The 13950-nt window shown below is 41.2% G+C and overlaps 1 protein-coding gene across 1 annotated transcript in view; it reads right to left on the bottom strand.

Annotated features, from left to right (window-relative positions):
- The window catches only part of KCNH8 (potassium voltage-gated channel subfamily H member 8), a 503960-nt gene that overhangs the window by 28828 nt on the left and 461182 nt on the right, over window positions 1-13950 (bottom strand). Inside the window, exon 15 of the mRNA XM_024997203.2 lies at window positions 13070-13146. Coding sequence (XP_024852971.1) covers window positions 13070-13146 — 77 coding nt within the window. The remainder of the gene's footprint in view (window positions 1-13069; window positions 13147-13950) is intronic.

Below are 13950 nucleotides of genomic sequence, written 5' to 3'. Positions count from 1 at the left end.
AGACCTACACCACCTTCTAGAACTAACACCAAAATAGACGTTCTTTTCGTCATAGAGGATTGGAATGCAAAAGTAGAGAGTCTAGAGATACCCAGAATAACAGGCAAGTTTGGTCTTGGAGTACAAAATGAAGCAGGGCAAAGGCTAGGAGTTTAGACAAGAGAACAACTGGTCATAATACATACTTTCCTTTTTAAACAAGCCAAGAGACAACTCTACACGTGAACATCACCAGATGGTTAATATAAAAATCTGATTATGTTCTTTGCACCAGAAGATGGAGAAGCTCTATACAGTCAGCAAAAACAAGACCTGGAGCTAACCGACCTTCCCAGGTGGCACCAGTGGTAAAGAACCTGCCTGCCAATGCAGGAGACGTGAGACGCTCAGGTTCGATTGCTGGGTCAGGAAGATCCCCTGGAGGATGGCATGGCAACTCACTCCACTTCTTGCTTGGAGAATCCTATGCACAGAGGAGCCTGGTGGGCTACAGTCCACAGGGTCGCACAGAATCGGACTTGACTGAAGTGGCTTAGCACACACATGGAGCTAACTGGGTGTTAGACCATGAGCTCCTTATTGCAAAATTTAGCCTTAAATTGAAAAAGTAGGGAAAGGCACTAAGCCATTCAGGTATGACCTAAATCAAATCCTTTATGGTTATATGGTGGAGGTGATGAATAGATTCAAAGGATTAGATCTGATAGATTGCCTGAAGAACTACGGACAGGTTCATAACATTGTACAGTAGGCAGTGATCAAAACCATCCAAAAGAAAAAGAAATGCAAGAAGGCAAAGTGGTTGTCTGAGGAGGCTTTACAAATAGTTGAGGAAAGAAGAGAAGTGAAAGATATGGAGAAAGGGAAAAATATGCCCAACTGAATGCAGAGTTCCAGAGAAGAGCAAGAAGAGGAAGAAGACCTTCTTCAATGAACAATGCCAAGAAATAGAGGAAAACAGAACAGGAGAGACTAGAGATCTCTTCAAGAAAACTGGGGGTATCAAGGGAATATTTCATGAAAAGATGAGCACAATAAAGGACAGAAACAACAGGGACCTAACAGAAGCAGAAGAAATTTAGGAAGAGGTGGCAAGAATACAAAGAACTGTACAAAAAGGTCTAAATGACTGGGTTAACCACGATGGTGTGATCACTCACCTACAGCCGAACCTCATGGAGTGTGAAGTCAAGTGGGTCTTAGGAAGCATTACTACAAACAGAGCTAGGACAGGTGACAGAATTCCAGCTGAGCTATTTCATACCCCAAAAGATGATGCTGTAAAATACTGCACTCAATACATCAACAAATTTTGAAAACTCAGCAGTGGCCATAGGACTGGAAAATGTCAGTTTTCATTCCAGTCCCAAACAAGGACTATACAAGGTCAGTTTTCACTTCAATCCCAAAGAAGGAAAATGGCAAACAGCGTTTCAATTACTGTGTATTTGTGCTCATTTCAAATGCTAGCAAGGTTATGCTCAAAATCCTTCAAGCTATGCTTCAGCAGTATGTGAACACAAGAACATCCAGATGTACAAGCTGGGGTTTTGAAGAGGTGGAGGAACCAGAGATCAAAATTCCCAACATACGTTGGATCAGGTAGAAAGAAAGGGAGTTCCATAAAAACATCTACTTCTGCTTCATCTACTATGCTAAAGTCTTTCACTGTGTGGATCACAACAAATTGTGGAAAACTGTTAAAGTAATGGAAGTACCAGACCACCTTGTCTATCTCCTGAGAAACCTGTATGCAGGTCAACAAACAACAGTTAGAACTGGACATGGAATAATTCATTAGTTCAAAATTGGGAGGGGAGTGCAAAAAGGCTGTTTATTGTCACCCTGCTTATTTAACTTCTATGCAGAGTACATCATGTGAAACATCAGACTGGATGAATCACGACCTGGAATCAAGATTGCCGGGAGAAATATCAATAACCTCAGATATGCAGATGACACCACTATAATGGCAGAAAGCAAAGTGGAACTAAAGAGCCTCTTGATGAGGGTAAAAGAGGAGAGTGAGAAAGTTGGCTTAAAATTCAACATTCAAAAAACTAAGATTATAGCATCTGGTCCCATCAATCTCTTCATGGCAAATAGATGGGGAAAAATGGAAACAGTGACAGGTTTTACTTTCTTGGGCTCCAAAATCACTGCAGCCATGAAATTAAAAGACACTTACTTCTTGGAAGAAAAGTTATGACAAACCTAGACAGCTTATTAAAAAGCAGAGACATCATTTTGTCGAAAAAGGTACATATAGTCAAAGCTATGGCTTTTCCAGTAGTCATGTGTGGATGTGAGAGTTGGACCACAAAAAAGACTGAGCACCAAATAATTGATGCTTTCAAACTGTGGTGTTGGAAAAGACTCCTGAGAGTCCCTTGGACTGCAAGGAGATCCAACCAGTCAATCCTAAAGAAAATCAACCTTGAATATTCATTGGAAGTACAAATGCTGAAGCTCCAATACTTCAGCCAACTGATGCTAAGAGCCAACTCATTGGAAAAGACTCTGATGCTGGGAAAGACCGAAGGCAAAATGAGAAGGGGCAACAGAGGATGAGATGGTTAGATAGCATCACCGACTCAAAGGACATGCATTTGAGCAAAGCCCGAGACATAGTGGAGGACAGAGGTACCTGACGTGCTACAGTCCATGGTGATGCGGGGTTAGACACGACTCAATAATTGAACAATAACAAATGAAAGGTAGAAACCACCACAGAAATCAGCTGGTGAAAACTTTACTTGAAATGAACTTTAAGCAGGTGTTTTGGGAGCGTCACAAGGAGACCTGAAATAAGGACAGGAATAAATCTCGGTATATAAAACGGGGCAAAACCAAACTCAGAATAGCATAAGCTAAAAATGGTAGATAAAGATTTTGGATAACATCTGAAAGAGGCTTCTTCTTTAGCCCAGTGCTTTCCATTTTGTTCCAAGCTATACTAATGGGAGACAAAATGTTAATAGTTATTTTGTTGTTAGAGTGAGCCATAAGCAAATGCACTTCATCAATATAGGCTAAAGATAAGTTATTGATAATGTAGTTTCTTTACTGCAAGAATTCAGAGTCTTAGTATGCTAACGACTAGTGTGCATCTCTAAGAATATGAGTTAATTTTAAGTGAAATATACCAGATGTACTCAACCAAGGAGGAATTGTTCTCTAAGTTTCATTTTAAATCATCTGAAAAGGAACAAAAATGTTCAAGTATTATATATGCTTTTGGAATTATATAGTAAGTGAGGAACCTCCACTGCTTGGTCTATGTAATTCTGTTTTATTAGGCAACTATGATAAGTGTTTTGAACATATTTTAAAAAATATTTCATAACATAAGAAGGCCACAGTAAGTGAAAACAAGCAGACAGGAGATTAATGGAAAATAATAAAAAAAAGAGGTAAATCAAACTACATCTGTGCTCAGCCTCTCAGTCACACCCAGCTCTCCGTGACCCTGTGTGACCCCTTGCGACCCCATGTGACCCCGTGCACTGCAGCTCGCCAGGAGGCTCTGTCTATGGAACTTTACAGGCAGGAACACTGAAGTGGGTTGCCACTTCCTACGCCAGGGCATCTTTCCAGACCCAGGGATCCAACCTGCATCTCTTGGGTCTACCTGCATTGGCAGGTGGATTCTTCACCACTGAGCCACCTCGGAAGACAAAATCAAACTATATAAATAATATTAAATATGAATGAATTAAGCCACCTAATCAAAATGTAAATACTTATAGACTGAATAAAAATCAAGATTCATTTATAAGCTGTCAACACAAGACACACATTAGATTCAAAGATATAAGTAGACTGAAAGTAGATGGATGAAAAAATATCATATAAACAACAACCACAAGAAAGCTGGAAAAGCTATATTAATGTCAGATAAAATAGATTAACATTTTTTATTAGAGATAAAGAAGAAATGTTTTGTGAGACAGGTGGTCAACTTTATAGGAAATTAAAAAATTATATATATATATATATATTTCTAATAACAGAGCATTAAACACATAAAGCAAAATCAGAATTGAAAGAAGAAATAGTAATAACAGTTGCAGATTACAGTATCTAACTTTTAATAATAAATAGAACAATTAGATCAATAAAGAAATGGAAAACTTAAACATACCAGACCTATAGTCATAGACCTAACAGATATCTATAGAATATTCACCCAATAACAGTATAATACACAGTCCTCTCAAGCACAAACAATATTCTCCAGGTAAGACCGTATGCTATGTCATTAAAGAAACCTAAATATATTTAATAGGATTAAAATCATAGAAAGTGTCTTCTCCAGTTGGAATGAAATAAGAAATTACTAATAAAGAAAGAGAATTCTCAAGTACATGGACATTAAATCACATTACTAAATAACAAATAGTTCAAAAAATAAATCACAGGAGAAATTTAAAAATAATTTGATATAAAGGAAAATGAGAATATACTAAAGTTTATGGGATATAGTCAAGCAGTGCTTAGGGATAAATTTATAGTAATGCCTATCAAAAAAGAAAGATCTAACACCAATTACCACATTAAGGCCCTGGAAAAAGAACAAACTAAATTCAAAGAAAGCAGAAAGAAGGAAATAACAAGGATGAGAGCAAAAAACAATAAAAATAGAGAACAGAAATGAGGGAAAATGACCAAAAGCAAACAGAGCTTCATCTAGATAAAAAAGGAGATGACTGGAATTACTAAAATCAGGAATGAAAGAGGAGACACTACCACCAACATTATAGAAATGAAAAGAATCATAAGGAACTACTTTGACCATCATAGGCCAACAAATTAGATAACTTAGGTGAATTAAACAAATTTTCGGACACAAAGTACCAAAACTAACTGAAGAAGGAGTAGAATATCTAAATGGAGATAGAAGTAAAGTGGTTGAACTAGTAATCAAAACACTCTCCACAAAGAAGAGTGCAGGATCAGATGGCTTCACTGGTGAATTATACCAAATCTTTAAGATTAACAGAAATTCTTCACGAATTCCATAAACATAGAAGAGGTGGGAATATTTCCCGACCTGTTCTGTGAGACCAATATTATTCTGACACAAAAACCAGACAAAGATATCACAGAAAAAAGAAAACTGCAGACAAATAATTTATGAGTATAGATGGCAAAAATTCTCAGCAAAATACTGGCAAATTGAATCCAGAAATAAGTAAAAGGGATTCTACACCATGGCTAGAGGGATTTATTTTAGGAATGCAAGGTTAGTTCAGCATCCCCAAACCATTAATTAATGTAATATACCATTTCAGTAGCTGCTTCTGCTGCTGCTAAGTTGCTTCAGCCGTGTCCGACTCTGTGTGACCCCATAGACGGCAGCCCACCATGCTCCTCTGTCCCTGGGATTCTCCAAGCAAGAATATTGGAATGGGTTGCCATTTACTTCTTCAATGCATGCGTGCATGCTAAGTCACTTCAGTTGTGTCCGACTCTGTGCGACCCCGTAGACAGCAGCCCTCCAGGCAAGAACACTGGAGTGGGTTGCCATTTCCTTCTCCCCCATCTCAGTAGAATAAGGAACAAAACCAAACAAACACATTATCATCCAACAGATGCAAGAAAAAGCATTTGACAAAACTTAACAGTGTGATAAAGACACTCAAGAAATCAGGAACACAAAGGTGTTTCCTCAGCATGAAAAAGGGAACTCATGGAAAACCAGCAGTTAACGTCATATTCAGTGGTGACGGACCGAAAGAGTTCCTTCCCAAGAGAAGGCACAAGGCAGGGGTATTTCTTTTCATTTCTATTCAGTGTTGTACTGGAAGTTCTAGGCAAGGCAAGTAGGGAAGAAAAGTTAATATAAGGTATTTAAATTGGGAAGGAAGAAATAAAAGCATCTCTATTTCTAGAAGGCATGATCTTATATAAAAATTTTCCAAAAAGTTCACCCTCAAATTATTAGAACTATTTAAAAAGCTTGGTAAAGTTGGAGAATGCAAGATGAGCATGGAAAAATCAGGTGTGTTTCTGTGCACTATGAGTGAACAACCCAAAAATAAGTTAAGAAAACAATTTTACTAACAATAGCTTCAAAAATAATAGAACTCAGGAATACATTTAACCAAGGATATTTGTACACTAAGAACTACTGTTGAAAAATTAAAATACTGTTGAAAGAAATGTAAAAAGATATGGATCAATAGAATAGAATTGAGATTCCAGAAATAAACCCTAATATCAATGGCAAGTGTCTCATAGGTGTGCTAAGATGGTTCAGTGGGGGAAAACTGTTTTTTTTTTTTTACAAATGGTGATGTGATAACTGGACATCCACACAAAAAAAATTAAATAAAATTCAGCCCATTCATCAACCATGTGGAGAAAGAAATGGCAACCCACTCCAGTATTCTTGCCTGGAGAATCCCATGGACAGAGGAGCCTGGCGAGCTACAGTCCATGGGGTCAGAAAGAGTCAGACATGACTGAAGCGACTTACCACACACACACACACCACACACACACAACCATATACAAAAATTAACTCAGGTTAAAGACCTAAATGTAAGAGCTCACACTACAAAACTCTTAGAAGAAAACAGAGGAATAAATCTTCATGACCCTGGAATAGGCAATGGTTTTTAGACGATACCTTAAAATCACAGAAAGAAAACAAAACAGATAAAATGGATATCACCAAAATTAATACTTTGTGCTTCATAGAAAAACGTTAAGAAAATGAAAGGACAACTTACAGAATGGGAGAAGAAAACTGTACATCATAACTTGTTATCTAGAATATACAGAGAACACTCCCAACTCAATAATCAATAGACAAACTAGTTTTAAAATGGGCAGAGGATATGAACTGACAGTTCTCCAAATACATGCAAATGGCCAGTAAGCACAGGAAAATACGCTCAGCATCAGCAGCTCTCAGGGAAAGGCAACTGAAAACCACGAGATGCCACCCCACGCACACAAGAATGGTCACAATAAAAGAAAATCAGATAAATAAAAGTTGTTGTGAGCAACTGGAGAGCTTGGAATCTTCATATGCTTCTAAGTGTGCAGTGCGTCTGCTGCTCTGGGGAAGTCTGGCGGCTGCTCAAATGTTCCACAGAGTTGCCAGCAATTCTTCCTTACTCAGGAGAAATTAAAACATGTGCACACAAAGTCAGAGAGCGAGAAAACTGTCGTATGTTAACGCATACATACGGGATCTAGAAAAACGGGCCGGAGGAACCTGTTTGCAGGCCAGGCGCAGAGACGCAGACGCAGAGGATGGACTCAGGGACACAGCGCGGGAGAGAGGGCGGGGCGCACCGAGAGGGAGCCGGAAGCGCGCAGGAGCACGTGTGAGACGCGGCGGAGCACGTGTGAGACGCGGCGGAGCACGTGCTCGGCGGCCGGCGGGCAGCGGCTCTGCGCGGGGCGCTCAGCGCGGCGCTGTGGCGGGGGACGCGGGGAGATGGGCGTGGGAGGGAGCCCCGAGGGAGGGCATGTGTGACGACGTACAGCTGCTCATGTTGTACAGCGGAAACCAACGCAGCGTCGTAAAGCAACTATCCTCCGATGAAAAATAAAAAACAGAACAGCATACTCAGTGGACTACCCATCATACTGTGACGACCATCTGTACCTGGTTGAAATGACTCTGGGCGGTCAGAAATGAAATCCTTTCACACACATTTTTCTTTTAAAGTCCACACAAAACTTTTTCTGAGTGTCTTATGAATGCTCATAGTGGCATTATTCTTATTGCCAAAGAGTGGGTGCACCGCAAACGCCCATCTAGCAATGAATGAATAAATAAAATGTGGAATAGCTATATAATGAAACCTATTATTTGGCAAGAAAAAGGAATGAAGTACTGGCATGCCACAATGTGAGATGAAACAGCAAAAACATGCTCAATGAAAAGAGCCAGTCACAAGGGGCCATAGTGCATGATTCCATTTACATGAAATGTCCAGAGCAGGCGAGTGTACAGGCGCGGAGTGTGCATCAGCGGCTGCATGGGGCTGAGGGGTGGGGAGCCACTGGTGTTGGCTGTGTGGGCAAACTTCCTTTGTGGGTTAACGAAATGTTCGAAAATTTATTATGGTGATGCATGCACGAGTCTAGGAATATACTAAAAGGTCTTGTGTTTTACACTCTACTTAGTTAATTAGGCCCCACTGCACAGCATGCAGGATCTCAGTTCCCCAGCCAGGGACTAACCTGTGCGCCCTGCAGGGGAAGCCTGGCCTGCCACGGACGTCTTAGGTTGTAACTTTAAATGGATGAATTCTACGACATGTTAATCATATCTCAATCAAGTTGTTTCAAACCTGGAGTTAATAAAAAGTACGAGAAGCCAGACTTCTGTCTCAAAAAAGTCAATATAAATTGTTGTTTCTACAAAGCTCACTTTTATTGTTTCAGTTCAGTTGCTCAGTTGTGTTTAACTATTTGCAGCCCCATGGACTGCAGCATGCTAGGCCTCTCTGTCCATCACCAACTCCCAGAGTTCACCCAAACCCATGTCCATTGAGTCGGTGATGCCATCCAACCATCTCATGCTGTGTCGTCCCCTTCTCCTCCCACCTTCAATCTTTCCCAGCATCAGGGTCTTTTCCAATGAGTCGTTTCTTCACATCAGGTGACCAAGGTACTGGAGTTTCAGCTTCAACATCAGTCCTTCCAATGAACACCCAGAACTGATCTCCTTTAGAATGGACTGGTTGGATCTCCTTGCAGTCCAAGGGACTCTCAAGAGTTTTCTCCAACACCACAGTTCGAAAGCATCAATTCTTCGGCACTCAGCGTTCTTTATGGTCCAACTCTCACATCCATACTTGACTACTGGAAAAACCACAGCTTTGACTAGATGGACCTTTGTTGGCAAAGTAATGTCTCTGCTTTTTAATACGCTGTCTAGGTTGGTCATAGCTTTTCTTCCAAGGAGCAAGTATCTTTTAATTTCATGGCTGCCGTCACCATCTGCAGTGATTTTGGAGCCCCCCACCCCAAATACAGTTTCTTTTGTTTAGGCATGTATATATTTCATTCTTCTTAATTTAGTTAAAGCTCAAGTTGCCTTAAAACGGCCCAATATTAACTGACTCCTTTATGTACCTACAAGAAAAATACTAAATGTGGTGAGTAGAGCATTCTAGCCCAGCTGCACTCTGCTAAGGATGATTTAACAAGTCACCACATTTTCTCACTTTGCAAACGAAGGTTGGACCATGGTCATCTTTCTGTTAGGTTTGGCAGGTTGCTTTCTGCCTAGTTTTATCATCATTTTGCTGTTTATATGTTTAGTGTAGTGGTCAAGCATTACTAACTGGCATATTGGCTCTCTCTGCCCTTTAATCTGTAAGTGTTACAGAGTAAGTGTTCTTTACAGTAAATCAGTGACACCATTACTTCAAACTGTTTTAGCTAAAGTGAGATGCATTGAAATGTCATTTGTTTCCCTATCATTTTCGATACTAACTTGATAGTGAGCACCTTCATAGCGAAAGGAAATCCCAGGTGAAAGCAGTAATTTTCATAATGAGGTATGTTTCCCTTAATTCATTTCATTTTATTCCATCAGCATTGACGAATTCTATCAGTCTGCATAGGGCACTGTTGGGTAGCAGGGGCGTGGAGTCTAACTTGAGTCACATTTGTTGACTAGAAGCATGTCCTTGCACGAGGGAAGAATGATCATTTGACCATTTGTTAAAGGAAGACACTGTGTTTGGTGCTTTACATAGAGTCTGAAGTCCTTACAACACTCCTCTGTGACAGATTGTATTATTAATATTTAATAGACGGCAGAGCTCAATGTAGGGAAGGTGAACACTTTGCTGAGGTCACGGAGCTAGTTCATGAATAGGGATCTAGAGGCCGTTCTCGCTCCAAACTTTCTCCCTTTCTCTCTGTTGTGTGTGATGCGTAACTCCTGCTGGGTGGGCACACAGCTTCTGTTGGTAGGCCCGGCCGTGGGGTCTTTCTGGGTCACCCAGATTTCAGAGACGAGGAAGCCCTCTGAGCCTGACCTACAAACCCTTTCAGAAGCAGAGCATTCGACTGACATGGCCCCTGCCTCCCGCCACGGTGTTTTGCTGTTATTTTCAAACAGTTTCCTTGGCATGTCACCATTGCACTGCTGCAAAGCAATGGCAGTGTCTTCAAAAGCCTTCTGACATCAGCAGCTGTCCTACACCTCCTGAGCTCTCTAGACGGTTCTGTGAATGTAGGTTATTAGCAACAGCTTTCCTTTCCTTATTTTAGTGCTGTCTTTAGTCAGTTGATTATGAACTCTACACATCAATGAACAATTTCTTTATATCTGAAATGTTTGAGCAAATATCAGAATGGGGATCACACGGTGCCCTCTGGGTTACATGGTGTCAAATATGCCTCACCTGGATTAAGGGGGTCCCCTTTGGGCTGCAGAGTTATTGCCATGCAGTGCCTCCTGCCACTTATTATAATTCTTCTCCTGCTTACTCCTAACCAAAAGAATAGAATGAAGAAAGAATAGAGCAATCGAATGATCACATATGTGAGTAGCAAGAAGTAGGTGAAACGGAAAAATTAGTCTTGGCCTTTGAAAGACAGAATTTTTTTTTGGGGGGGGATATATAAACATTACTTTGTAGAAACTATAGGGAAAAGACAAGTAGGTGGTTAAAAGTGGGTAATTTTACAGCTTGAAGTCAGTTCGTATTTTAATCCTGTCTGTCTTAGTGAGTTCTAATGCACTACCGAAAGGATCAAGACCATGTACAAATTAAATTACGTGTGAAAAATAAGGTCTGTTTTACTTACGCTTCAACTATGAAGAAATCAGATATTTTCAACTAAGGAAAAACTAATTCTTTAGGGAAGGAATAATCAGACCACTGACACTTATCTTGCCCTTTTTACTTCAATATATGACAAGATAACACAATTTATGTCATTTCACTAGAAAAGCAGTCATGAATGCAGAATCACACAGGGGAAATATTTTGTTTTCCAAATGGTTATCTGTTTTAATGCATCTATCACTGACTCACATTCTGAAAGGAAAGGCATATAGTGTATGGATTTTCAGCTGTAACTTGGCAAAACAACATTCCAAAAGGTGAAGATACACATTTTTTCCCCCAAACTAATCACTAACTTCTGTAGCTGAGCTAAGATATTAGTCAATCCATTCTTACAGCCACTAGATAATCTCCTCAAATGTGAGGGAAAATAATTCAGATGGGTGATTTTATCTGATGACAGTATCTTAAAGGAAATTGTTTCATAAAAAGCTGATGTCCAAACAAACAAAAAACCCCACCAATCAAAAAAACTCCACAAAAATAAAGTGCTCTTAAACCACACACACACACGCATGCATGCACACACACACACACACACGCGCGCGCGCACACACACACACACGCACACACACACATACAAAGTTGACATCCAGGTCTCCAACAGAGTGTAGTTTGTTTTGTTCTGGTCTTTCAGTGTATTTTCAGTAAGAGGTTTTTGGGTGCTCCCGCATACAGACAAGCCCTTCCAGTTAAAGGAATTCCAATCCAGTCAGTGTTTCTGTCCCTAACTTGCTAGTCTGCACTTTGGCCTCTTACTTCCTGTTGGCAACAATCTCACCTCCAGAGAGTGCAGACTCAGGAGAGAGGGCAGTGAGCTGATGGAGCACAGGGGAGCAGAAACCTCTGCATGCTATGACAAGATGCCCAGTTTTCCATTGTTACAGAAAACTGGAAACCAGTTATGTTTATATGATTTCACTTTTCTCAGATCTCACCAACATCATCAGTTGGCTGTGTTTTCTGCCAGGATCTCATCAGAGAATCTACCACTTCAGCCCTGTTACCCCGTCTGTGCCTGCTCAGGGTATTTGACCCAGGTCTACCCTGAAGGTCGTCACAGACAGTTGGGTCTTCCTGCATTTTCCTGTTGGAAGGGTCTTTCTAGTCTCTCCTGCAGGAAGCCTGCAGGTAATCCCTCAGAAGCCACCTTTTCTCTTGTCTCATGGAAGAACAGTTCCGAGTTGCCCCACATAAGCTCTCAGCGCCCCCACCCCAGCAGAATGGAGCCCCAGCCGCCTACAGAGTCAATCGTCTCCTTAACACCCCTGATTCGCTTGCCTTCCTTTCTTTCCTGTCTGATTCCTCTGCTCCTTCCTCTTGCTTCCCAGACCACCTCCCAGAGAAAGTATTTGCATGCGAATCATTGTCTCAAAATCTTTTTTCATAAAGTTAATTATATTGGGGGGCACCCAAATGAAGACAGTGAAATTACCTTCTCTTTTTGTATGAAATATCCAGAAAAGACAAACTTATAGAAACAGAAAGTAGACAAGTGGTTGCCCAGGACTAGATATGGGAACATGAATTAATCATGAATGGGTGTGGGAGATCTTGTTAGGTTGATAAAAAATATTCTAAAACTCACATGGGCATGGCTGAATCACTCAATAAAGCTACTAAAAATTATTAAATTGTACTCATTTCAAATGAGTGCATTTCATAACATGTACAATATACCTCAATAAAATTGTTTTTTAAATTACCTTATTTTATACAAAGAGATGGTAAGATCTGGAGAGCTAAACTGCTCTAAGTTATAAAGCAAATGCAGACTAGAGAAAAGAACAGTTTCAGGCCATTGGACTACTCTGATTCATTACTTTTGATTCATCTCTGGATGAATGATCTTGCTTTAACTCATTAAAAATTAAAGTATATAAAAAAAGTGAAGAAGCACCAATGAAACCAAATATCAATACATTTATGACATTAATTAGAGAATTAGCACTTAATGCTTCCTGTATGTTAAATGATCTAGCTAGATGATCTCACTTAACTTCCCAAATGGGCCACAAGGCAGGTGTAACTGCGATCTCCTGGTTACACATGGCAAGGCAGAGCTTGAGAGAAGGTAAGCGACCGATACTCACATCAGGTTGAGTGGAACTCATCCACACTTGTCACCAGCAGCCACAGCGTGGATTTGTCATGACTCTGTTACTGCTTCTGCTGGTGACTGGGATTTCTAGCCCCTCACCACTCCAGCCTGGCCAGAGAAAGACAAAGCTCCGTACCTCACTGTTGAGTTTGTTTATCTGCTGCTTGGTCTCCTCCGCTTTGATAAAGAGGACAGCAGCTCCAATCTCTGGGTCTGGAAAGTGACACACACAGAGAATGAGTCCTTTAGGAAGACACCTCCTATGTGAGGACCGGGGCAACTGGAACGGGGAAGGAGCTAACCTTTAGGAGGGAAGGGAGCTAACCATTAGGAAGGGAGCTAACCAAGCGGCCTTTCCCGAGACGCGCACCCCGTCAGTTCTGTCTCCCTAGTACGCCTCTGGACGGCACCGGATGGACGCTTGGAACTGGGCATGCAGCATGGCGATGCCTCTGGACGGCACCGGATGGACGCTTGGAACCGGGCACGCAGCATGGCGGGCCTGTGGCCACACTCACTGGCTGTGTCCGTGGCCAGCTGCCCCGTCTCCTCAACGCTGTCACTACCGTGAGGCCCAGCGGCACCCCTTCTCTTCTTTGCTGCTTGCCAAAAACTATCCCGCAGCCAGCATCCTCCAAGCCTCGGAAAGGAGCGTTCTTTCCCTCCTCTCTTTTCTTTCCTGGGTCCATGGGAGCATCTTCTTCGCACCTCTATTAAAGGTGCTCCTCTCCACTGCACATTTCTGTCTCCTCCGTGCAGGGAAAGGTAATCTCCCCCACTCCCTGGTTCTCTCATCGCCACCTTTTCTCCACCGTACTTTTACAAATCTATTCACATTTGTTAGGAGCAGAAGCACAGATGGGTCACTGCTGGCTAGAGTGGAAAGGATTTGGTATACACAGACATCTATAGCTGTACTATCTGTCAGTATAAATATTATGATATGACTATCTTAATACCCTAATTCTGGTCAACTAAGCATAGAGAGTTTGTTTGTGGGAGGAAAGAAAGTTGTTC

The sequence above is a fragment of the Bos taurus genome, chromosome 1 (assembly GCF_002263795.3).
Source record: "Bos taurus isolate L1 Dominette 01449 registration number 42190680 breed Hereford chromosome 1, ARS-UCD2.0, whole genome shotgun sequence".
In the NCBI taxonomy this organism is placed as follows: Eukaryota; Metazoa; Chordata; class Mammalia; order Artiodactyla; family Bovidae; genus Bos; species Bos taurus.
Note: the sequence above shows the minus strand (reverse complement) of the source record. Positions and strands in the feature narration are given on the sequence as shown.